The 27,256-nt window shown below is 31.4% G+C and overlaps 2 protein-coding genes and 1 non-coding gene across 9 annotated transcripts in view; 1 reads left to right on the forward strand and 2 right to left on the reverse strand.

The window, feature by feature from the left end:
• LOC114940490 (uncharacterized) overlaps positions 1-16,266 on the forward strand; it is a 101,917-nt gene extending 85,651 nt beyond the window's left edge. For 4 of the 7 annotated variants that reach the window (XM_029315192.2, XM_085487010.1, XM_029315193.2 and 1 more), the window contains 12 exons: positions 4,722-4,789; positions 5,516-5,805; positions 7,401-7,708; positions 8,934-9,541; positions 9,664-10,208; positions 10,823-11,003; positions 11,590-11,720; positions 11,953-12,101; positions 12,500-12,679; positions 12,856-12,960; positions 13,040-13,240; positions 13,947-14,738. In XM_029315192.2, coding sequence (XP_029171025.1) covers positions 4,722-4,789; positions 5,516-5,805; positions 7,401-7,708; positions 8,934-9,541; positions 9,664-10,208; positions 10,823-11,003; positions 11,590-11,720; positions 11,953-12,101; positions 12,500-12,679; positions 12,856-12,960; positions 13,040-13,240; positions 13,947-14,108 — 2,928 coding nt within the window. In that variant the 3' untranslated portion in view covers positions 14,109-14,738. The other 3 variants (XR_003821463.2, XM_029315195.2, XM_029315194.2) reach the window with 3 other exon arrangements.
• A 3,501-nt stretch (positions 16,267-19,767) lies between these two features.
• On the reverse strand, positions 19,768-24,012 carry LOC114940533 (MD-2-related lipid-recognition protein). Its single transcript, XM_029315256.2, has 4 exons — positions 23,887-24,012; positions 20,837-20,965; positions 20,396-20,565; positions 19,768-19,948 (listed from the first exon to the last, which is right to left on the reverse strand). The coding sequence occupies exons 1-4, from the start codon at positions 23,969-23,971 to the stop codon at positions 19,865-19,867; spliced, it is 468 nt and encodes a 155-aa protein (XP_029171089.1). The 5' UTR covers positions 23,972-24,012; the 3' UTR covers positions 19,768-19,864.
• Positions 24,013-25,298: 1,286 nt separating this feature from the next.
• TRNAS-CGA (transfer RNA serine (anticodon CGA)) lies at positions 25,299-25,380 on the reverse strand. Its single transcript has one exon. It is a non-coding gene; the product is annotated as a tRNA-Ser (tRNA).
• Between the last annotated feature and the right edge of the window lie 1,876 nt (positions 25,381-27,256).

Here is a 27,256-nt window from a genome sequence, read left to right on the forward strand (position 1 = left end):
GCGATAGAAATTAATAAATTTAATTAAAAAGAAAACCATTTTTAATTTAATACTTTCAAGTTAAAGATTGTTATTTTTTAATTAGAAACGAATTATCCGTGATTATGTTGCTGGGATACAAATTACATCCCTCTGGATCACTCTCGCTAAATGAAATTTGCTTTAATAACATAAAAACAGGGGAGTTGTGTGTACTATATATCGATGCATTTGCATGCGTCATCAAAGCAAGACCTTAACTGTATTACGCCTGTGATAATATACTGTAAGTACACTGCGAATCAGCTCATCGTGGCTTTACGAAATTGCGCGTAGAATAAACTGGGCAGTTGTCTGTCCTTGAAGACCCCATTGGGCATTCCATTGATCTTATGGTAAACCGTTTACGAAATGCTCCGGGCGATCAGTTCTGAAACTGATGTGGCTTGCGTCCGCACTGTGTGTGTGTGCGCAATAAATATACATACTCTCGCTCGATAACGCTTGTGTTTGCCGCGCGATTGATTAGTCGACTTTGTTACAAAATCTTCCCGGGATCTCCCCGTGTGAAAAAAATTTATTTATTCTTTTATTTTCTGCTTGTTATTCTCAAGTTTTACATCATGCGTGTATAACTGCGCTCGTGTATTATAGCGATTTCACTTTTTTTCGATCTCTTATTCTTTCGCAAGAGGCATTTTAAAGGCTCTTTTATTAAAATAATTTATGTACTTATATACCCCGATATGTTAATATCAAAATAATCCGCAAATCATCTGCATTGATTGGTTAATATTTTTAATGCTTTACCAAATTTTTATATTTAGAAATATTAAAATCTTTAACTTTTATTTTACACGCAAAAGAGTAGATATTACATAAATATTTAAAAATAAATTTCCTTGATGTTTATAAACGTTTTAATATATTAGGAGAATTTCGGATAAAAAGGAGATAGATGGAGAACATTCGAATATTTTGTGTAATATTGTAAAATAATAGAGAGATTTTTGATTTTTTTAGATACAAATATTATCATATAGAAATTCAATTTTTCTACATACGTGGAAATTGTTATACACAATTTTTATAAAAGAAATTTCCATATTTCTCGTATAATTTTGTACGCATCTTTTTGCTCATTTTCACATTGTTAAAATAAAAAAATATTCTAAACAATAGTTATCAGCGTTCTTAAGATTCTAATTTTCACAATGTTGCTAAATTATACACTTGAAGAAAAAAATTTGTTAACTTGGCTAAATCTTTCATCTAAATTACTATTTTGTTATTTGAACATATATTATAAGTCAAATATACGTTTTGTGTGTTAGATTTAATATATTATATTTAATTTAAATATTTTCATATGTTCGATTAACAAAATAATATTTAGTTGAAAGGTTTAGTCAAGTTAATCATTTTTTTCCAGTGTATAAATTAATAAAAATATCGTGATCGTCCCACATGTCGAGAAATGTCTATAATCTATTATAAGTGATTGTTTCACATCCTTGAAGCATCGGCAAATGTTGCTGTCACATTTGTTGAAGACGCGGAAGGAGGTTCCGGATTGCCGTAAATTGCGATACAAATATCGCGCGAACACATAAAGAAAACCTCTTCGCTATTTCGAATATATATGAGGCCTACGAGGCTCGATACGCTTCGGCGTGCAGAATGGCCAACTTTCGTTGCCTTTCGAATTACTTAAAGCTACTTTACATAATACATATTATCGTGCGAGAAGACACTTAATCAGCATCGTGATTTGAGCGTTGATAGAGGACAGAAGACGGTTTATGTAGCTCGTAAACCTATTTTCCAACGCTCTCAGGGTCTTTAGATGCGTCGCTAACTTCGAGCGTTCCGTAAGCAAATTTTTTTTCCTACTTTCGTGAAAGCCGATGCTGTAGCTTTCAACCTTGTTTTCTCTTTTTAACATCACATATGGTCGTCCGCCTTCGAACTACAGTTTTGCCGGAGGAAGTTTCTCCGACGTGTGAAAATGCGACGAATTGAAGAGTTCGCCCGAAGAAGAAACGTGTGAAAGAAAGCATTTGCAAAGTATTATGAAATTTTAGATTTTTTATTTTCCATCTTTTATCTCAACTTTCAAAAATAACTTTCGAGCAGCATTTCTATGAATGTGCCTTATATAATGTTCCGAAATATGCAAAGAGAGAGTTTCAAGTTTCTAAAAATACTATCTTTTTTAATGGTATATATAGAGAACGATGGAGAGATAATAAACAATCCATATTTCCTTTGAATGCAAAAGGATTTTCAGAGATGAAGTCTCTGATACCGAATATAAAACAAATAGAAAGAGCGAGTTAATTAAGAGCCAGGCTTTATAGGTGCGCAAATTATTTGTTCTTTTCAAATATTATCTTCAAATAATATGTGAAAAGAAAGAGGAATTTATGCACCGATTATCGCGTCTGGCTCTCAAATATTATTTTTTTGATGGAAAAGCTTTTTCTTATGTCAAATAAATATTTTTCACATTATATCAATGTTATTAGTTTCGAATAAATAATTTATTGGGCAGTATATCGAAATAAATATTTATTCGAATTCAATAAATTTGTTTTCAGTGTACTCACTCATCTCTTTTTATTTTTCCGAGTTTAGATACGGAGGCACTTTTTTCGCATATAAAAGCGTTTGAACGCGCGTCATCGAGAGTTGATTTTTTTCATGATTTTTCCGAGCGTAGCGCCCCGGGTACGAAGCTCGGTTTTTATTTCTCGTGCGACTCGTAATCCCGGCACGGTATCAGCGTGGCCATAAGTCAGAGAGGGCTTTCCCGTATGCGAGATGCGTGTCCGCGGGGCCCTATACGCGAGCTGTTGTTATTCCAGGCGCATCTCTTCCCGAGAACTGTAGGATTCAGTGCGTTAACTTTGAAATTCCCCGTGTGGCCGACGGTCCGGCTGTTAGCCGTTCGGATGGCAATTCCGTTCTGTGCAGGGAATCGCTTTTTCGAGCCTCTTCGGTAACATATTATATGTTTTACGAGCGACAACCAAATAGAATTATTTCTCGTAATTGTGTTATAAAGTCTCTATAATTTCGTACGCCAGGAATGTCGCGAATGTTAATTTAATCACGGGATTTCTAAGTATCTATAATAACAAATTTACGATAATTGATTGAAATAATTGGATTTCTCAGTTTATTTACTACAAATCTTTCTGTTAATGTGCACGCATCATATTTTTCTTTATAATTTTTTAAATTCTTTGATTGCTATAAATATGTTTTTATATTATAGATTAAATTACTATAGATTAAATAGATTTTGCGAATAAAATGACAGCAATAGTACAATAAAAAAAATGTTAATAACAGCTTACACATTTATTATACCTACCTTCGCTTCAGTCGAATAACGATATATTTTCGCAGAATACTCAGCTTAATTCTCCTCTCGCCGCAAAAGCGCGCGGTTTACCGAAACATTATTCGTTCGACATTCTCTTTGAGAGAAAAGATGGATTTCGCAAATCGCCCTCAACGACGATTCCGTTTGAACTACGAATCTCTTCTATGTGCACAACGTAGCGGTTAAATTCTTGTTTGTCCGTGAAATTACGTATCTGCGGAAGTTTGACTTGGTATAATTTCCCGGCAGTTGGGCCAGAACTATGAACATTAAAATCGCGAGGGCTTATTTCACTGAATTTCTCCCTCTGAAGGTTTTATTATACGATTCTCGGCACGTGAAAGTATGTTTTAGAAGCAAACTTTAGATGAGTTCTCCGCTCGTTGAAAGTTGGATGACTTTATACGATACTATACTAATACTTGTGTCATAGTGCACGTCATTTCGAAGCCATGAATTGTTTGTTCGAACCATCTCTGAGGAATCGCGCGCGGAATTATTAAAGAGAATCGTCCTTAAACCGATAGTTCAAAAATTCCTATCACAAGTAAAAGTTTAATTGTCGCGTGCACTGAAAAAAAAATTATTAAATTAATAAATCTTTTATTTGAAACAAATAAATATTGAAGAGGATTTTCTCGTATAAAATAAATATTTTTCACATCAAATCAATATTATTATAATTTCCAATAAATAATTTATTAGACAATATTGCAATAAATATTTATTCGAATTCAATAAATTGTTTTCAGTGCGCTTACTTGTTTAGCACTACTACTTTTAATATGTATACAGTATCTTTTTTAGGCCATAAAGCGCTGTAGGTATATTTTAATTTGTCTATTGTAAAAAGTTTTACATGCATCCAGTTACTTTTTGTCGCGTTCAAACTGCGTAAACAACCTTCCTCCTCTAACACTAATACGCGTGTAACAAAGTTCGTAATTATATGAACGTACGCGTGTCGACAAATTAATGTGCGCTCACGAGTAGCGAATAATTTAATTAATATATCAGCTCGTTAACAACGGACGGGCAAGTTATTTAACTTTAATTGGATTTCATCTCCTTGCCGTTTAGATCGTTTCTAATCGGAAGGGAAGTTTTGTCGAAGCGCTACTTCGAGATACGCTATTGCGTTCTTGTCGCTGCCGATCCGTAATTACGTATTCATCGTTAAGACGACTTAATTAGACGCGTCTAATGAAACCGCGCTGGCTGCAAAGTTAACGGATTTATATAGACATTATAAACACGCTCCATAATTTACACGTCCATATATGTATATAGAATATTTTATTAACAATGTGTGTCTATCATTAACGACGCGTGTTCACTTTTCTTTTTGCAGGGAACTCAAATGCAGGAAGTGAAACAGGACGGTCAAGCGAGGAATTATCAGTCACAGGACACCTACTCGTAATTATCTTCCGTTCATTTCACGCTTGCATAAATTATTTAGATCTTTCTCTAGAAAAATTTGTATCTCGGATATATATCTATGTATCGGATCTTGCACACTGGAAAAAAATTATTAATTGTTTTATTTTTATTTTTATTTGAAAAAGGATTAAATTAATAAATATTTATTTCAATACTGCCTTATAAATCATTTATTGGAAACAAATAAATATTTATCTGTTTTAAAAACGATTTTCTTATATCAAATATTTTTCACATCAAATCAATATTATTGGTTTCAAATAAATGATTTATTAGGCAATATTGAAATAAATATTTATTCGAATTCAATAAAATTTTTTTCGATGCATCTATTGCTGATGTAATCGATGCTATGAGTAAAATAAAATAAATAATTTTTCGCGTGCAATCGTAGGCGAACGATCAGTATTATCTGATGATGCCCACGTTAATGCCCTCGAGATTTTCTTATACCAAATAAATATTTTTCACATCAAATCAATATTATTGGTTTCGAATAAATTATTTATTAGGCAGTATTGAAATCAATATTTATTCGAATTCAATAAATGTTTTCCAGTGCATCTGATACAATCGATGCTAAGTATTATAAAATAAAATAAATAATTTTTCGCGTGCAATCGTAGGCGGACGATCAGCATTATCCGATGATGCCGCGTTAATGCCCTCGAGAAATGAAACTTCCGATTGTTTTCCTATCAGATCGACGTCCGGAGCGGTGCCAAGGACGACGAAGATCGACGAGGAGAAGACAAAGTCCCTGTCCAGGACCTACCACACAATCAAGGACATGATCTCGAGCCGTTTCGGACCGAGTCGTAAGGACGTCGAGCCGGAGGCGGAAGCCAGCCTGAACAACGTGACGGAGGAGCTGCGAAAGTCGAGCAGGAGCATCGACGATGACGAGGCCAGGAAGAAGGAGGGTATTTACGGGAAGCCTCGCGCGCAGGAGCCCTCGGTTAACGTGCAGCAATATACGAAAAATGCTTACGGTAAGTCGAACGTGGCCGAGTGAGGATGCCGCGTTAAATCATTAGACGCGTTAAGGCGCGATGCTTACCGCAAGGCGCCCGTTAATTAAAGCTCATTAATGTTGATGAATTAATCTGAGGAAAGAGCCTTGTTGAGCGTAACGTTAAATGACGGAATCTCGAGTTTTCTAAATGCAAAGCAGTCAGCAAAGTGCATAGCGTGCGCGCATAATAACGGCTTTTTTTTTCTCCAGCTCCTTGAAACGCACAAGCGAACTTGATAATTATAATAGGCGCAATTAGTGATTAATATCACGTAAGTTGGTTCTTGCGAGAGAAATGCTTTTATTATTTATTCATTGCTTTGATTATATTAAGTAGCATTAATTAACTTTCTATTATACAAAAGTTTAGAATGTATATATTATTTTTAATTATTTATATGAATTAAAAATAAGCTGCGAATTTCAATCGTAGCTTTAAACAATGATTTCCAACGTAAGATTTTCTCCCGTAACTGGATGATTGATGTGTATAGACTATATTGTATTGAAACTACATAACTGTGATTTTTATTTAATAAGTGAACTTATTTTCTACCGCTCATAACTCACAGCTTGTCATTCACAGGTTACCGTGCACGCGACTCAAAGACTTTCTTCGTTTTCGCGCAGTTATATTCGTTCATTGTGCAAACTTCTAAAGTCACAGCTTACGAAGACGAGAGTCGTGTGCGCAATATCGTTGCTATTATTTCGCGATCTATTATGACTTTAATACGGAAGTAATATCTCTCTAATCGTTTGCTCGATTTGAAATTAGCGGTCGATATAGGTGAATATTAGACTCTTATATTTCAAATGTAAAATTAATGATTCATCAATCTCTGACTGTCGACTAAAATACCGGAATTTTAAAGGCATTATAGAAACAGAGAGAAAAAAAATAAGCATATTGATAAAAGATAAATTTATATTTAATACGCGTTTTCGAGAACATTGTTGAAATCCAGCCGTACGAATTTATCTGACTTATTAAACATTAAACTAAATTTATTTTCCGGCTTTGATCGCTTTCATGAGAAATTTTCTCTTAATATCTCGAATTTCGTTGAAATTACATACTTGTGCCTTTTAGCATCTAAACTTTTCTGTGTGCTGTCGCAATTGCTATAATCATAATAATAACTTGTTCATGAAATGTGCGTTTCAAACGTTGACTGGAAATGGAGGAGAAACTTTCCTTTTAATTAACTTTAGTAGCATTTTGCATATTCATACATTTTAACATTCCCGATGGCGTTTAGAACGAGTTACACGTCTTATGATGCAACATGTTATCTTTACTTCAATTCCATGGGTAGTTGAAATATCTGCTGAAATCATTTATACGTAGCATGTACTATTTTCATCACATATGCAAATTTAACAAATCATATAATTATCTCGATTCACTATATAAATTACAAGTTTTCTGGATAGTAGTCAAACGAGAAAAATAATATTTTTTATTATTCGGTATCGTGCGTCAATTATATGGTTGATGCTAGAATGTATTTTTTTCTCATAATAATATAATGAATAAAAATAATATCGGAACTTTCTCCCGTCACTCAGGCCAGTACGGTCACTCGTACGTCTATCAAAGCAACCAGCAAAACGTACCTTTGCCAGGCCAGCTACAACCGACCACGACCATTCAGCCGAATTTACCGGGCCAGAGCGCTCAGCTCCACGTGACCCATCACACTCCACCAGGAGGAGTTCAAACGGTTCATCAAACCCAAGTCTCCGCTTTCGGCCAAACCGCGACAGGTGCGCAGCAGGTGCAGAATGTTACGAGAGAATACATGGTTCAGGCACCAGGCGGCATGACCGGCCAGCAAATGCACCAGGGAATTCATCAGAGTCCCGCGCAAGGACAGGTACATTTTTTAAGATTGAGATCAAAAATATTCATGGCGTCTAACTTCAATGCAAGTTAGAGACAAATAAAATAGAATGAAAATTTGATATTAAAGATTCTCAAGACGGAGAGAAAGCTGAATATTTTATGTTACTTCTTGGAGGAAAGAATCTGTCTGGAGTAAAAGAATTTTTAAAACTGTAATGTAATGAATGAAAAAGAAGCTCTTTTAAAAATAGAAATTACTTTGCTCTTTAAATGAATAAAATTCACATTATGAGATGTCAGAATATAATAATAATTTAGAGTATAATATATTATTTGTTAATTGCTGTTTTATGAAATTAATTGAACTCAATATTATTTTTCACAAAAATTGATTTTTTAAAAATAACTTTATCTTTTAAATATCTTCTTTAAAACATGGCAAACATTTCTCTTTAAAAAAATTTCATATTACTCAAGATATTCTTTTCATGTTGAGTGCTATTTATATAAAGTTATTAGTTTTTATATTAATATTTTTCTTCTCTCTGTTCTCGCTCAAAATTTAATTTCTAAGAAACAATTTTTTAAATAAAAAATTAATGAAAATTTATGTAATAAAATTGATTTATAAAGTTATTATAAAAAGATTGATTTTTCAATGACATATATATCGCAGTGTTTCGATAATTGTCGCATAATGCTGACATATCTTATCTGACAGAAAAATAAATGCCTCGCGGCTTGTCACATGGTTTTCTTCATATAAATTCAAATGACGTAATAACGTAGACATTCACCAACCGTCTTTTATAACAAGAGCGATCGCACGTGGAAATATTAGATCATGCGATGCGATATTTGAAATTTGACATAACATAATATTGCGTGACAAGTCTCGCGGAAACGTTCCGTTCGCTGTATACAATGATTGACACTTGCTTAATCGCGTGCCAACATTTTAATTTGTTAAATAACGATCGTAGTAATGATAATGAACGCTGTGCAACACTGCTAAGTAACGGAATAGTAAATCAACAAGGAAGCAATGCGGTATATCATTCATAACGTTCTCCTCTTTTCATATTTTTCGCCGCTATATAGTACAATAGAAAAACTTTGAAAACTCATTACACTTATGCTATAATTAAATTCTAGCCAAGGTAGAGAGCTCTGATATGTTGCAATTCTACGCGAGGCAAGCAGGCACTCATTACTTAACGGTAAATCATTATTAACGATTCGGTCGGTTGCTTCAGGGGCAAGGCACGCAAAAACTGCACGGTCTATCCGTGCAGCAGCATCAAGTGGGTAACGCGATTCCGCCGACGAGTCAGAGCTTCCAGAGTCCCCAGCAGTTGCTCCATCAGAATCAAAATCATCACCAGAGTCCGCGATTCGCGCAGCAACACGCTCAGAACCTGCATCAGCGTCAGCTGATCCAGCAGATGCATCAGCAACAAATGGCCGGGCAGCCAAATTCGCAAACTGCGGGCGCGCGAAACGTGCAGCAGTCCTACTTCGCCAATAGCGTTTCCTATCAACAATATCAGCAGGCCAGGCAGGCCATGTCGAGATCGCAGATCGATCTTCCGAGCACGTCCAGACAGGCCCAGGAACTTCGTGTCTCGGGCCAGGAGGTGTACTATCATTACGCCCAGGGTAGACCTCGATACGGCGTTCCCCAGGTGTACATGAAGGCCGAGAGCACTCAGGAAACGGAGTTCCAGAGGCGGAACTCCGCCAAGGGGATCGAGAAGGCAGCCTCGCAGCCGCAGCTCTGCTACGAGGACGAACGAAACGCTGAAGCGGCGAAGAACCCCGTGGAGAACATGAAGAATCTCGTGGACGCGTTAGACAAGGAGAGGTAGGGCTTGAGGATGATTAGAGAGATTTTTTTAGACGTAGTGATATTTTGCAAAATTGATATTTCTCTTCTATAATATATTAAAGAGTAAAAATAAAATTAATTGTTTGATTTTTTTTTAGATACGAAATTACAGTGGAGGATCGAAGTCAGGAAACGGCAGGAAGAAATGGATCACAAAGGAACGAGGAGTATCGTCCGGAGACTAGCTTCGGTATTCGGCGAGATGAAACGCGGACCTCGAAGAAGGAACAAGAGCAAGGCTCGTCGGGAGCTCAAGAGGTAGGGCAAAACACGGTGGAGGGCAACTCCGTGCAAAAGAGGATCGAGGAGTTGCAGAAAAGAGCGGAGCAGGAGGGTCATTTTAATTCCAAACCCGCCGGCGACGCGGATGGTTTGAGAGTCGGCCTGGCCACAAAAATGATCGGTGAAGCGTCGAAGAGGCTCGAGGGCGGGCAATACGCCGGAAAAGAGACCGTAGTGAAATCAGATAGCAGGAAAGACGACCTCGAGCAAGGTATTGGCCGGCTGAAGATCCAGAATCAGGGCTCGGGCTCGGATTACGACAAGGCCGGTCAGAGTTCCTCGAATGTCGATTCCGGAAGAGGCTCCGCAATTTATTCAAGCGGCAGACGTCCGCCGCCCGACGATCAAACTCTGGCACAGGGTAAGCATCGATTTCAATTTCAATTATAATATTTCTTTCTGATTCATGTATTTCATGTTTCTTATCATTTTTTCGATTGTTAGTTATTTTTCTATATGTTATATATTTTTTATTTTTTTATAAAACGTAATAACAGATCGATATTCAATCTAACAAATTACCTTGATATGACAAATATCGTAATAAACTATTTAAAACAAATGTTTTGCTACATCTTTTTAAAAATGTTGTATTTCTTGTGTTTAAGAGAAATTCATTTTAATCTTTTTTCATTACATTACTTTAGCGTTTAAAAAATTTTAATTAATAAAAATAATTGTGTTTTACATAAAAAAAATTTGTTATTACAGAAATATAAAAGTGATAAATTATTAGATTTTCTAAAAAAGAAATCTCATAATAAATTACTTTATCTATTTACATAACGTTATAAAAATAATTATAAATTATGATCTTAATTTTTCTATATATTTGTAGTTTCCTATATTCTCAATTATTGAATCATCTGCATCTGTCTCTTGTGTAAAGTTTTGCAAAGTTTTGTTTCGAAGTATCGATCGCTCGTCAGTCTATCGAGAGTACGTGGTTTCTATCTTCTCGTTTCTCTTTAATAGTACAAGACTCCGAATGGGTCGACATAGTGGAGTCTGAGTTGAGGAGTATTTTGGAGCCGAGAGACGTTCCGGCGATGGCGCACTCTACCTTGTCCGAAAGTGTATCCTCAGTGACACCACCTCTACCGCCGTTGTCACCCCATGACAGCCCACGTACGCCGAGAAATCGATACTCAACGAGGTAACCCGACTTCAAACAAGGTCCCTCTTCTTCGCATAACCGGTGTTACTTCCGGTCACCGCCCAGAACCACTTCCGATTTTGTTACCTACCCGGCAAATCGAAATTCCAATATCGCTGTCTGGCCGAAAAATTGCCTCCACGATGTTAAAAATAAACCCCCGTTGCAGCTTTAAATTCTCAGTCACGACACTTGTGGGAGATATTCATTCAGCAAAACACATAAATCTTTCGTTATTTAATTATCCTGATATAAAGAACAATTTTACTTCGAATTTTTCAATTCCTCTCTATTAATTATTATTGCTTTATTATATAATAATTATAACATGCAATTAAATACATGTTACAATATATTTTAACTATGCTCGTTAAAATGTAGATAATAAACAAATCACTACTTTTGTGTTAACGTTTCTAATCAATTAATTTTATATAATAATTTTTCATTGTTTAAACATGAAACAATCTACTTCTCTGGCTTTTTATTCTTTGATCTCGAACTTAACATTTTAATGCTGCTTCCAACGCAAAGGCTTAATGCTTGCTAACACTATATTATAAGAGAGTCTTTGTGGAAATTTTAGTTTACCGTATGGATCGAAACCAAATTACAGCGATTATAGCAAGGCTATGGAAAAGAGAGGCTTCTCGAGCAACACAAAACATCGCGGTGCTTCGTCATCCAAGAAGGAAGCTGCGAAAAAGTTTTCTCATCGTAAGTACTTGATCGCTTTAAAAAAATATTTTTTTTTAAATTTACTTTTTCATTAACGTGATATTTTTAAAAAAATTTATAACATTAAACTTAAATTTCTTTTTTTATTATTAAGATTGTATTCATTTTCTATACTTGATTAATTTCTAAATCATATTTAATTACAATGATTAATAAGTTTTTTAGTCTTGATTTTTTTTGAATTAATTTATATAAATGTTTTTTCTTTTAGTTTTCGGAGTAGAAGCCGCTGATTTAACATCCACCACGACAGGACTTGATTTAGATTCCATGTTGGACAGGAGCGATTCTGATCTCAGTACTACCGACGCAAGAACAATCAGGAAACAATTGGAAGGATTAGAAAATATGTACAGCGAAGTAAGTGTGTTATATAAAATTAAAACAAAATTACATCGCTTTCTATATATTTCTTGGGCATAAAAATGTTTTGTTCTTATATATGTTTTAAATATAAAATGAAACTTTCTATTCTTCTTTCTCTCTTTTTTCATTACATTATTAATAATATAAATATGTTATTATATATTTAATTATTTTACTTCTCTGAAAAATCAATATAATATATAGCAGCAAGACGCAAAGTATATTGCGTATGCAAATTTAAATGTAAAACTATTAGACATGTCACTTTTTCTATAGTCATGGTGAAATGGGACTACGTACTAAAATTAACAGGGACATTGCACCGCTGAAAGTGCTCATGGCACCAGCGTAATTGAATTTATCTCAATTTGCATGCGAAAAAACTGTCGCAGGTACTTAAATTACTCGGCGGAAGCGTGAAAAAGAGACGGAAGGCGAGAGGACTTACTAGTTATGGTTCCGTTTCGTCGTTGCCAACATCGTCCGTGTCATCCAGACCTGTCACGAGGCATCACGACAAACGTAGATCCCACGTGATTGATGACAGAATGAAGAAAGCCAAAGACATCAAGGTTAGCGAAGTTAATGGATATATATTTCTCTTCTCTCTTTTTATCCGCACATAAAAGATCTCTTTTGTCAAACCTTTGAAATGTAAAATTTGGAAAGTACCATATTATTAAATATGTTTTATGGCTTATAGACGTCATTTTATGCCATTAACAAATCTCTGTAAAATAACTTGCAGAGCATCAACAAGCGTTTTCAGCGACTGGAATCGCATGTGGTGACATTGGCAAGATCGGTGGCGCACTTGAGTTCAGAGATGAGGACTCAGCATCTGATGATACAGGTGAGAGAACTGTTAAAAAAAATTACAGTGCGAAACGAGCTGGAATTTCCAAGACTCTACTACTACCAGGTTTTCGCAGGAAATGGAGAGCATAAAATGCGAGATTGCGACTCTCAGAACGCAAACGAGCATGGCGATGGTCAGGTCACAGTCACAACCCCTGATCAAGGATTCGGAACTGCCGGCACTTTCCAATCCGTCGAGGGTGAAGAAGCTGACCAAGTTCTTCGGGACGGAGCCTCCTCTTATCAGATTATTTCTGAGGGAACTTGGGTATGAGGTAAGAATGTTATTATTTTGGAAAAAAGTTTGATAATTTTTGAAACGTAAAAAAATTTTTTTAGACAAAAATATATGTTTATTTTTTTAAATTATCGATGCATTTATATTTTTGAATAATGTAAGCTATTTGAGAAGAAATCTTATATTATTTCTTGATTGAAAGAATAATATAGAGTGGTTTGTAATTTATGATACAGCCGGCAAGAGACTGATTCTTCATGAAAAAAATAAGTCAAAATTGCAAAATAAAGTGTTGTCACACGAGACTTTGTTTTTAATAAATAAAGTACGCATACACCTAAATTAAGTACGCATGCACTTGACTAATAAGAGGTCTTCTTATTAGCTGAATTGGCTGTTCCAGTTCAGAGTTTATCTTTTTATTTCCAATTTGAAGTAAAAATTTGGATGAAAAAAGATAAACTTTGAACTAGTGCAGCCAGTTCAACTAAAAAAACCAGACCTAATAAAACGCTGTTGAGCGGATCTCGATACGGAAATCAATATTTACTCTTCGTGTCTTAATCAAGTGCACGAGTACTCGACTAATATTTAAAGTCGATTTTCTCAAAAAACGAAGGCTTTTAACAAAATTTCATTCCGCAATTTCGACTTGTTTTTTCATGAAGGATCAACTTCTTGCCGGCTATGTTATGAATTACGGAGCGCGTATAAGTGAATAATAATTACGATATCTTTTGAAGAAATACGCGGCTGCTTTCGAAAAAGAAAAAGTCGGGATGGTGGAGTTGCCTTATCTGAGCGAGGACAGGCTGCAGAAAATGGGAGTTCCCCTGGGTCCAAGGTTGAGAATCCTTCAAGAAGCGAGGATTTCGGTGTGCAAAGATCCGATTTACGTAGTATGAATCTTTCGAAAGGCGCAAACATTTCACGGCGCAAGGGGAAAGGAGAAATTAGAGAAAAAAAGATCTGAATCTGTAGAGGAGAATGAAGAACACAGCACGGAATTCCTTTCCCTTGATTCCTTTGATGACGAACGTATCAAGGCATTCCTCAAAAGATGTCCTCGAGCTCGAAAACGCCGAAAGGTTTGTCCTCTCTTTCTTGTACAATCATTGAAACGTTCATTGAAATACGCAATTATTTCTCTCACAATGTGTTTAACAGATTCATTCTGCGGTAAATTCGCATCACTGTTAATTAATTACAGAAGGAAGAAATTAATCCGCGCATTTAGACAGTTTGTGAAATAGCAGTTCGATCAAAAGGCGTTTCTGTTTTAGTTTGAAAATATTGAATAATATATTAAATACAATTTTTTTACATTTTCATATTTATATAAAAAAGATTGCAACTACGAAAAATTAAAATATCTAAGAAATTTTTTTAAAATTTACATTATTTACTGATTATAAATAACATCTAATCTTTACAGTATCAATAACATTTACACAATATTTTCCAAGAAATATTTAAAAATATGCGTTGAATATTTATGTCTATAGTTAATTTCTAATGATCTATATATTCTCTCGATTTATAGATATCTCATCGTAATCAAAATATTTTAAAATATTACGCACTTCATCAAAGTGATAACGTCTTTCTTCGAATATTGCAAAACAATTTGTTTACGATGAAAGCAAAAACACAAGTTTAAAAATAAAATAAAGACTCAAGATTAAAAGAGAAAATTAATATCGAGTACTCGTGCAAATTTTTTCAATTATATCGAAAAAAATGATAACTGAATGTGCAAATAATATAGCAAAAATAGAAGGCTTGAGGAGCGTAGCTTCAGATAAAGGACTACGATTTGGTGGTTTTGAAGGCCACTAAAAATGTAAATGCTTCTATTATCAGTACGACCTTCTTTCTAGTTCTAAGAGAGATTTATTGTTAGACCTGTATTTATCCTACGGAGAAACGTGTAGAGAAATGATGACCTGGCTCGCGAGAACCTTGACTGTTCCACCCTCCCAGGTCGTTCGTTAGAGATGATAAGATTACTATGTAGATTTAGATTATGCGTATGGACTGAATGCCGATGATGCGACTCGACCGTGGGCGATAATTCGTGGCGCTGATAAATCTCGGCGATTAGGCTCGAGAAAATGCACCCTGGGAACAATAAATCACAAAGGTATGTTTGCCAAAGAGACGTCGTCGAGGTAGGATATATATACATACAAGATTTTTCATTGCAAAACAATCCACATATTTGATTGTAATATTTTTATTTTGCACCGATATAATGCCGAATATGTCTCGAAACATTGATATTTTTGTTCGATTGTAGCGCTGAGGAAAAAATTGATTCCTAATTTTTTTGAAAATAACGCTATGCGTTGTTTTTCGCTAAATTTTGGAAACACACTATATACAAAAAGTATAAAAAAGTAAGATTAATAAAAATGAGACAATCGAGAGATTTTATTACAGGACTTCTGAGTCTGTTACGTCGTTGAAAACATTCGTATCTGTCGATTAGTATATTATCGGAATAAATTCATTCGCAATATATATTTATGTTCGTTTTCCCTGGAATATGGACCACTTATATAAAACAATCGGATATGCTTAATGGCGTGAAATAGTAATGCTTTTTCTATATATTCCTGTGCTCGCTTTGTGTTATCTTAAATTTTGGTCGCATGGCAGCATGCGCCGTGTAATGTCGATACCAAAGAATCGATACCTGTTCCCTTGTCGCGACGACAACGACAACGATAATCGCTGCTTGTGATTGAGTCACATGGAGTCACGAGAAGACACGCCACATTTTGATACTCGAGCAATAGCGCTTTGTATTCTCTCATTCGAGAAATACATGAACTCTAGATGTGTAGAATTAATTAATCGGCAAAGTATATATTAACTATGCATCGTTCAGAAATTTCATTGTATGCATTTCATTTTCAGTGATTAATTCTGATTGATATTTTAAGAATATGTTATGAAACGAGCAAGTTTTTTAAGTTTCTAGCTGGTGCTATGTATCTCGAGTTCCACTTTGTTCTCTGTCGACATATTAACTATTGTACAGTTAATTAGTTCTATAAATGTTTCTATTATTCTATTATTATTATTATTATTATTATTATTGTATTAATATTATTATTATTATTATTATTATTATTAATATTATTATTTTTATTTTTAATATTTGTATTATTATTATTATTAATATAATTATTGACATTATTATTATGTTGTTAAATCTTGTATTTAATAAACTATTGCAGATAAACCTCTTCAGCATTTATAAAACATGCTGATTATAGATACAATTTTTTAGGATTAATAAAACATGTTGATAAATTTTCATTTTAAAATGTAGAGGCATGACGTTAAGCCACTTGCAAAGCCGCTTTAATAACGTAATAACTGGAGATTTCCCAGAATAAATAGAAAGTATGAATATAACATTATTCTTTCATTTAGATTTGATATACATTTTAACAATAACGAGTCATTAATAGTTTTTTAATCCTCACTTTTATTGAAAATAATAATAATTATTATGCAAAACATTACTTCTCGTTTAGAGTTTCTAAAGTTAATTCTAATAAAAAAATTGACAACATTTGAAATTTAGCTTACAATAAAATTTATTTAAAATTTATTAATTCTAGAATTAATTTAATCCTTAAATTGTCAATGTTGAAATTGAAAAAAATGTGAGAAATAATATCTTAAGCTCCTCCAAATATTAAATTTATATTAAAAAAAATATATATATAAGCATTTATGATTTGACATTTTTAGAACGCATTTAAAATATATCTGTCAAAATGTATATTTATATATCGCAACTGTCAAACTTTCATCGAAGTATTAAATTTCCCAGGTGAAGCCGCTTTTTTTTATTCGTCGACGAAAATTCGTGGCTTCTTCGTGACGTTTTCTGAACTTTCTGCCGCGGCCAGTTGCTTCGTAAATCAACCGTCTTGTTCAATTGAATAATTGCGCATTAACTGTTACAACGTAACAGTTGTGAACGGGTCGGTCGGCCAAAGTGATCTGTTATTATAGCCTCTGACCTCGGGCCGCGTCGCGACAAGTCGCGCCGGTAATCGTTCTCCGGACGATAATGATTTTTGCTTACAGTTATCCTCGATCAATCTTGTAATGAAAAGTGCATGGCACTAGGCTTTTTAATTATCGAGAAATTGCATGCGCGTCCGACGATGATTGCCGCTAATTGCCACGTTAATTTCTGCCTAATGCCTGCGTCCGCAACACGACGGAAATACGAAAATGGATGATAATGCGTTTTAGTAGAGCTTTAAAGATATCTCTTGTTTTACTGCGAGTAAATATGTCTACGTGGATGATTAAAATCTTCATTGATCGTTATAAGCAAATATAAATTGAGAAAGCCAATTTTAAATATTTTTTTTTTTCATTTTAAATATTAATTCTCGCAAGAATAAATAAACATAAAATAAAGTTGTGTAGCTTTCTTAGAAAGTTAAAGGCTTCCAAGAAATTTATAATAAATTATTAACCATCAGTACTTTATTGGAATTATTATTTTATAATTAAACGAAGAAAATAAAAGAAAAAAATATTGATCTTGTCTTTGGTGCTACTAATATAATCTATTTTAGTCCATCGCCCAGCTGTTCGTCTAATGCGGTCTGCGTGTAAGATAAGCAAGGAGAAAATAATTATCGTTGTACATTATGGATGTAACAATGTAGAGATAAATAAGACTGATATGCCTTTCCCTTCTTCTATTCATCTACGTCCAGTGACTAAAATAAACATCAGAATGATGAAAGACTTTCTATTAGACTAATAGAATTTGACAAAAACAATTATTTGATCGGCAAATTCAATTGATCATTATATAGTAAATAACGTTTTCATTATATATAGTATATTTAGCGTATAGAAAGGCTTGACCCATATTTTTTTCTAAAATATCGAGAAAAAATCGAAGCAATTGAATTCAAAGTGGCCTAAAAAGAGATTGCGATATGAATAAACTCGCATGTCGCCGATTACGTATTGTAAATTTCGACAGAATCGACGGCGGGACCGTCTTCCGGCCACTTTTATCAGGAAATGCACAATTTAACAATTGTGGCCAATTATTTTTCTAGCGGGCTCGTCTTTGATTGGCCATCTGAGACCGCGCCACGTTGTGCCTTTGCATCCTGTAGTAATGTGTCAACGTGTGTGACTGAACGAACGATCGTCGAACTCTTATATTTTGTTTATCTTTCAGTTATCAAGAATACGTTGCATGTAGGCCGAGTCACCACATGCTCACAATATGATGTTGCTTCATAACTTTGCAAATAGTTGTGATATGTACGTATATCAGTGTATGGATAAATTTATAATAACTATTATGTTAATAAATGAAAATTTAAATATATATATATATATATATATATATATATATAATAAAATAATCATATTTTTGATCAATTGATTTTTTTATAATAAATGTACAAAAATTATTTATATGTAAGTAAAATAAATATATATATATATTGAAAATATCAATTATGTATACATATACATATGTATATATATATATTTTTTTTTAAATATGTTATATATTTTTAGCAATTTTCATAGATAAGAACGGTTTTTTATAATCATATAAAATGTTGATCGATTTCTGTAGATAAATAATTTCGTGTTATAAGATTAAAATTGGTGCGATCAATTTACATCTAGAAACATATAGAGTGACATTTCAAATATGGACACTTTCCGCTTGAAACATTTAGAAACCAAGTGACGGCTTAACTGGTATAAAAATGGATTTACTTTTAAATACGCAGAATAAAGATATTCATTCTTTTTCTTTCAGTTATTATAACGAGTTACACAATGTTATTTTGTGATAAAGCTATTCATGAATAACTGTTATAAATAATTAAGTCACATTAAAAAATAAATATTTTTTTAATATATTTTAATCGATGATTATATTATAATTTAAATACTGTTGATAAAGAATGTGTAAACAATCCATTTTATATTTCTAGATCGTATATTTTAAAATATGTAAAAGATATATAAAAACACGATTCTGACAAAAATAATTTTATAGTTCCTCAAGGACTCACAATCACATATGGACTTGACAAATCCGAGGTATTTAAACTACTCAGTACTTGGGAGTTTTCTAATTTGATTATCTACAATATATATAATCCGAATTATTAAAATTACAAATGCCTAGATTAAAGACTGCAGAAATCAAATATTGTACATATAGATTTCTTTCTTCTTCAAAAAATCGATCGAATATATAATTTCATGAATATTATATAAGTTGAATTCTTTCCTTTCTAAATGGAAGATTCTTTAATATTTTAAAAGAATTAAAAGAGATGAGTGAAGAATAGTTAAGTCAAACAGAAACTATCGTGCAATTTTTATTGTCATCTCTCTGAAACATTTTGCGAATCACTGGTTAAGAATTATATAAATAATAATGACATTTTTTTTTATAAAGTTTTTTTATTAATAATTGTATCATGATAAGGATTTATCATATTTGACATAGTATAAAGACAAATATAATGAAAGAGCGCATTATTAATATGGATATATCGTTTATTTCATTAAATTATTGATCGGCGAATTATAATCATTGCGAAAGATGACACATAGATTTTTAAGAACAACAACTTTACTTCACCAATTTAATTTGGAACATAAAACAGCATTCTTGGTCTTCTGAGTTCCATAGTTTCCATTTGAGATTATACGTTCGCTGTAATAAAAATATTTTTCGCATAACACTTTAAGATTTATATTTTCTTTTCGGTAAATAATATTTATACATTGCACGCTATTTTTCTACATCTCAAATTACATTCAAGTTTTTATATTCCTAATTATTTTGTCATTTCAATATTAAACTTTAATAATTTGAATTAATAGCAAAGTAAGAAATTATGTGATCAACATTCATATAAATCATATTTATAATATACATAAAAATATTATAGAGTAAAATAAAATTAAAAAAAAAAGACAGCTCTGTAATAAACAAGTACATATATATTATAAAACAATATCCATAATTATTTATATATATAATTATTTATGTGTGTGTGTACACATATATATATATATATATATATATATTATTTATATATATAAATGTAATATGAGATAAAATAGCGAATAGTTACAATAAAATTGAAAAATTATTTACCGCAGGGAATTTTTTAGAGATCGGCAATTGCACTGTGTATGTTTGCTTTTGAGAAGGTATAGCTGGACAAGCAGTGGATAAACAAGCATCAAGTGGCATGCCCAAAAATGGTAAATCAACGATTTCCGAAGCCCAAAATGCTCTGCTCTTCAACGTGTCACTACTGAATTCTAAAATAAAATATATATGTATATATTTATACATCTTATATATCTTGAATATTAAGCTTAATATGTTTTAATTTACAGCAAAAAGTATCTTTAAAGATAAAGTAAAGAATTAAGAACATCATCTAAAGTTTATATAAATTATTTTTTTTCTATAAAAAATTTTGCTATATTTTGAAGTATTAATTCATAAAAGTTGTCATGTGAAATATGAGAACTATATTGATTTTTAATATACGAATAAAACATATAAAAAAACTTGGATTATACTTACCGGTGGTATAGTCAAAACTTATGCTTGCATTGTGACCTTTTTTTAAAGCACATGGCTTTCTTTCTGCAGCTTCCCTGCATGGATCTACACGTACTTCGTGTATAGTACAAACTGAATCGCTATTTTCAGCTGAAACATTAAGTGATAAAATTTCATAGAGAATTCATTTAAAGTATGTATGTCTTTCGAGATTCTAATATTTTATTTGTTGCCCATTTATTATAACAACAGGAGGCATTAAGAATATTAAGATATATTAAAAATATTAATTAAGAATAGATTCTTTCACAGAAAAAAAGGAATCCTTGATTCAAATATATTTTTATTCTTGAACGCTATTTGATTGATTTAAGCATAGAATGCTCTTTGTAATCACAAATTTTTATTTCCGTTAATAATAAATAAGTTTGTGTGAAGTATATTTTATTCTTAAGATATATTCTTGTTTTAAAAATCGCATATAATAAAAACAAACTTAGTCACATTTGAACTATTAGAATTATTATATATACTTGAAAGTACCGCTTATATCCAATGCTCACTTGTCACTTGTCCTTGCAATATTTATAAGTAAATTTCAGTTTCAACCAAGAATATTTTGCACTTTGTTTTAAGAATAAATTATCCTTTATCCAAAATTATTTATATTTGGCACTATTATAAGAATAAAATATACTTGAATCAAGGCATATTTGCATTCTTTCAAGGATACTGTTTTTCTGTGTTTATAAGATATTCCATTTCTAAGTTATTTATAAAATTTACTTTAATATTTTTATAAGGAAACAATATGTATGATATAACTTTATTTGTGTAACATGTATAAATCGAATATTATATTTATTTTGTATTAAGTATTGTATTTATTTTTGAGTGAAGCTGATATTATATTTTTAAGTTATTATTATGCATCTTGATATAATTCATATGACGTCATTTCTCTTTCGTATTAAAATTAATGAGATAAGCACGTAAATTGTAAAAAAAATATAAATAGAATAGCATGTATTATCGATAGCACAACTTTTTACGGATCGGGGCAAATTATTTCAAAACTGTAATCTAGAGAAATTTTTATTGAAGTTTAAATAAAGCAAAATGATTTTTACATTTTGATTTTTTTTCTTGTTTTAGATAGCGTATCGACAATTTAGTTTATTTTCCGGGCTTAACTCGGTTTATAAATTACAATACGCAAAAAAAAAACTCACAAATATTCGGCGAATACACAGAAAATGTATTAAATTAGATCTCAGCCAACATGTCATCTCTATCTATGTCAAAGTTTCGTTTCATTGATTTAGCAGATTTTTCTTCAAACTATTTTATCCGGAAAGTTAAAAGTTTATCTGTGCTCTACAAACAATATATTCATGTCTTCGCCACTTGTTTTCATCTACAATAATTCTCGTTTTTATCAAGCACACTTATCTCGGAGGAATTTCGTTTAAGCTTTTAGCTTTGTTATGAGATTCATTTAAACTTTTTATTTCTACAGTGATAATGTTTTTTAGCAGATTATTTTATCATTAAATGCATTCCTACGTTCTACTTTCTGCAACTTTCAATCAGACATTATTTCATTATCATGCCAATACTATGTGTTATCTTTGAATTAAATACAACGATATACGAATATATTACTCAACATTTCAATTTAATTCAGTTGATCTGAATAGCATATTTGTAACAGGTTTAATAAAATGTTTAATAAATCTTCAATTTTCCAGTATATATTTTATTGTCTCTATTAAATTGATTATATATTTTTTATTATTTCAATATAACAAACAATATTCAAAATTTATTTTTTATGGAATTAAAAACATTTTATAAAAAGTAATATAAAAAATATAAAAAAATTTTTTCTCTTTAATAAAATTGATATTTTCTTTAATAAAAATTTTGTTAAAAAACTTTAAATGCAAGTATATTTTATTGTAATATTTCTTTTTATAACTAATAAGTGAGAAAAAAAGACTGAAATTGAGGCGATGCTATTTCAGTCTAATCATTTCTCTTTTGTTTGCATAAAAAGGATATTATTGTACTTCAATCTTCGTTTTTTCTTTTGCTTGCCAATCACATACTTATAGGTCGTTTATTGTTCAAACTTATGCTGCAATAATTTAGTTATTTCTAATATAAATAAAGCAATTTCTAAATCACAATCTAACAATAATTTATTTATTAACGCGGCTATTAAAAAATTTCGTGTTGCCACACTTTCATATAAAAATCTCTTATTTATTTTAGTTTTACAAAATACAATCAAATTTATAATTTAATTAAATCAATTATATACGTATACATCTAACTTCTTCAGAAATATATTTAAATATTAAAAAACAGCTTTCAAAATAATATTTGCAAATAATGTTATTATATTAATATTATTAAAAAAGTTACAATTTTCAAAATTCAATTTCTTTTAAAATAACAATAAGTTTATACAGATTTTTTAGTTTTCTTAGCTTAGCTTGATTAAAATTCTTATCTGGAATAAGAAGTAATTTTTGGAATGTGTATTGCATTCTCGAAAGAGAAAATATCCGAATAAAAATTTGATACAAACAATACACATACATGGAAATCGATAAAAAGAATACTTCACGGTGGCAATGCATCAGACTCGTAAATAACCTCATCCCCGAAATACATATACGATAGGTGTATCGAAGCTGGAAATAAAAATGCATGAATAAAAGTCGCGGAGAGTCCTATTTTTATAGTTTTAGATATCCCCGATTTATTCACGCGCCTGTATCTACATCCGATACATGATAATCGCGTTAAATAAGAGTTCGTCGCTCCAAAAACGATAAAAAAACACGCAATCAATTGTGACCCACTGAAGGATTGAATCCCCATATTTTTCCCCGACTTTGTAATTGCGACTTGTTAATCGCACGACGTCAGTTGCGCGATCAAGGGTCGTTGACGGTATTATGCTAAACAAGACACAAGCTTATACTTTTCCAACGCTATTACGAGCTCTCCTCTGTTTAATAATTAAGAAATCGTGATTTACGTAAAGGAGAAATACTCACAGTTAGGACATGGCGTCCACTGTACAATTTCCGCGTAGACCGTGGACAGGGCCAGGATCAGGAAGAGCGCGCCGTTTCGGATCATCTTCGTCGGATGGTGGTTCGAAGCCAAGTGAAAGAAGATCGTGAGGGTCAGTCTACACAGAGGCAGATAACGAAGCGGCGAACCAAGGGAGGGACAGGGTAGTGGGGCCGTAGGTCAATTGAGATAGCGTCTTGATCACGACGGAACCAATGCGCGCTAGTCGTGTCTCCTCTTCGAGTAAAACGCGTCACAGAATTCTGTTCCCGTCAACGGTGACTAAGCAGCGGACGATCTCACGATAACCCTTCATATCCGGGATAGAATAGGCAAACGTTTTTTTTTTTTTTTTTTTTCACATTTTTTGACGTATGTAAGAGTCCTCTTTCTTATAGATACGCGAACCAAACGATCTAGTCTCACGTAGGGTGAATATTATTAATTTATGTTTGCACATTGTTTCTCATATATAAATATGGATTTATTATATATATTTTAAAGTTTTTAAAATTTTTTCAATTTTTGTTTTACGATAGATTTATATTTTTACAATTATGTACACAGAAAAAATTTTCACTCTGAAAATTATGGTAATCATGGGACAATATGGTATTGAAAGAATTTTATAAGTTTCTCTGATTAATATTTATTAATATTTGCCACAATATAAAATATAAAATCTGTTCGATTAATTTTACATATTCAAGAGTCCTTTTTTTCTTTCTTATAGATACGCGAACCAAACGATCTAGTCTCACATGGGGTGAATATTATTTATGTTTGCACATTGTTCCTCATATAAATATGGATTTATTATATATATTTTAAAGTACCTTTTTAAAAAGATAACAATTTTTATTTTACGATAGATTTATATTTTTACAATTATGTACACAGAGAGAATTTTTACTCTGAAAATTATGGTAATCGTGGGACAATATGGTATTGAAAGAATTTTATAAGTTATTCTGATTAATATTTATTAATATTTGCCACAATAAAATATAAAATATGTTCAATTAATTTTACTATGTACATATATATTTATATTTCTTATTGTGATGAATATTAATTAGAGAAACTTTTATAAAACTCTTTTAATACCATATTGGCCCACGATTATCCTGATTTTCAGGGTAAATTTTAAGAGAAAGTTTTTGACGTATTTAAAAAAATATTTTAGAATTTTGACTAAAAAATAAAAATACTTCTAATTTACATTAAACGTATAATGTATGAGGCAACTAGCCATATGACAATTCCGATGATAGGAAACGATCAAAAGCGATATTAATAAAAAATATTGGCGATACATAGCAAAATTAAATTATAAAGTATTAATATCAGTTCCATAAAAATTATTATTGCATAAGGCAGTAAAAAAAATATTCGCTGCGGACAGGATTCGAACCTGTGCGGGCAAAGCCCATTGGATTTCGAGTCCAACTCCTTAACCACTCGGACACCGCAGCTGTTGGTATCACGATTATGAACCAGACTACATAAAGCATATTTGTCACTCCAACAACAATTTTGTTAATTTATTTTGGAAAGAATGTTGTCATAATACTACTATAAAAAATATTTGTTTAATAGTAATGTCAAATAAATCTCATAGAAATTTATTATAAATAAATAAATTATTACAAAGATATACGCATATAAAGATATAAAATTTGTAAAAATAAATATACAATAAGTATTGTAATTTTTTACAATATTTTTGTTAAAAAAAGAAACTGCAAAATGCAGATAGATTTACGTAATAATGGATGTTATATTGTTTTAAAAAAATTGAAGTTGATATAGATAGATTATACACAAGTATATTATTTGATATATTAATCTTTTATTTATCTCTTCTTTATACTAGATGGATTATTGATTTTTGTTAGCGGCTTCAAAAATTCAATAAATGTGCCACTGAGAATCCTTTGAAATGGCGTCATCTGTTGGAGAACTCTTAATAAATGAAATGTTTCATCTCTTGTTCAACTCTCCATCGGTAAACCAATAAAAATATATATGTATGTGTGTAATAATTGCATTAATTTTATTTATTTCTTAAACAAATTTATATTTCTACAATAATATTTAAAAACTGTATTTTAAAAAGCAAATTACAAATAAATTAATTTTACTTTTAATTGCTTAACTTTTTATATAATAATATTATATAATATGTTTTTATGTTCATAAAATGTTTGTAAATTGTTTAAAAAGAAATTTTTTTACAAGTTGACTTTGTGATTATTTAAAATATTGAGTTTAATTATATGCTTCTTCGCATTAATTAAAAAATAATTTATAATTAGCAATAATTAAGAAGCATAAATTTAAATAATAATATATAAAGTTAAAAGGTTTATAACTTGTTTCCAGTTTTATAATTGATATTTCAAAAGAATTTAGTTAATTTATTTATCTCTGCTTTTATATTATAAATTTTGTCAATATAAAATTTTCATTAATATACATATATACAATATATGTATATTACAATATATATATATATATATATATATATATATATATATGTTAATATACATATATTAATATACATATATTGTATATATTAATATACATATATTAATATTAAGTAAAATAACATTATTTTAGTGTATTCTTTTGTGCATGTATATTAAATATAATTTAATATATTTTAAATCTTTTACCGATAATGTAAAGCGGTAATAATTAAATTTTTGTGAAGCCTTTTTACGATATAAAGAGATAATTTAACTTGTAATAGATCAGCTTTATAATATTGATATGATTTAAAATGACATAAATATCGTTAGCAAAATTATGACGTAAAGAGATAAAATGAAATAAGTCGGCTTCGACATGTCAATATGATAAGAATTTAAAGATCATATATTCAGAATTATTACACATATTCAGACCATATATTTTCAGAATTTGAAATTTATCGTGTGTTTAAATATCGCTTCGGATATTTTGTTTTAAAAATTCTTCGGTGTATTATTAACAACAAAAGCTAGTGAAGATTATATTTTTTTCTATTTTTTATACATCTTTTTATTAATACATCTCGATACCCAAGATTGCAAATTACGTAAAAATATTTATGTACATATTATATAATATACATATATGTATTAAAAAACGCACATGGCGCTATATCCAATTATAGAAGAATGGATTATTCCCACGCGTAAAAAATGTGACAATCTTCGCACTTTGATTATGTCACTCGATGTTGTAATCACCGCAAGAAATAGAAACGACTTGTGAAAATTACATAGAAGGCGTAGGCGGGTCAGAAGGATCAACTTGCGAGATAATAAAGCGATGGCTCTCCGTGAGGCACTTTCGGAATGCGAA

The sequence above is a fragment of the Nylanderia fulva genome, unplaced genomic scaffold (genome assembly GCF_048542155.1).
Source record: "Nylanderia fulva isolate GAGA-0341 unplaced genomic scaffold, ASM4854215v1 Scaffold5, whole genome shotgun sequence".
In the NCBI taxonomy this organism is placed as follows: Eukaryota; Metazoa; Arthropoda; class Insecta; order Hymenoptera; family Formicidae; genus Nylanderia; species Nylanderia fulva.

Bases quoted from the DNA above. Each gene is read 5' to 3' on its own strand.
- LOC114940533 (XM_029315256.2), bottom strand. From the start codon at position 23,971: ATGATCCGAAACGGCGCGCTCTTCCTGATCCTGGCCCTGTCCACGGTC. The intron at 20,966-23,886 runs GTGAGTATTTCT...TTAATGTTTCAG, and splicing joins GTGGACGCCATGTCCTAACT to CTGAAAATAGCGATTCAGTT. The intron at 20,566-20,836 runs GTAAGTATAATC...ATTTTATTTTAG, and splicing joins AAGTTTTGACTATACCACCG to AATTCAGTAGTGACACGTTG.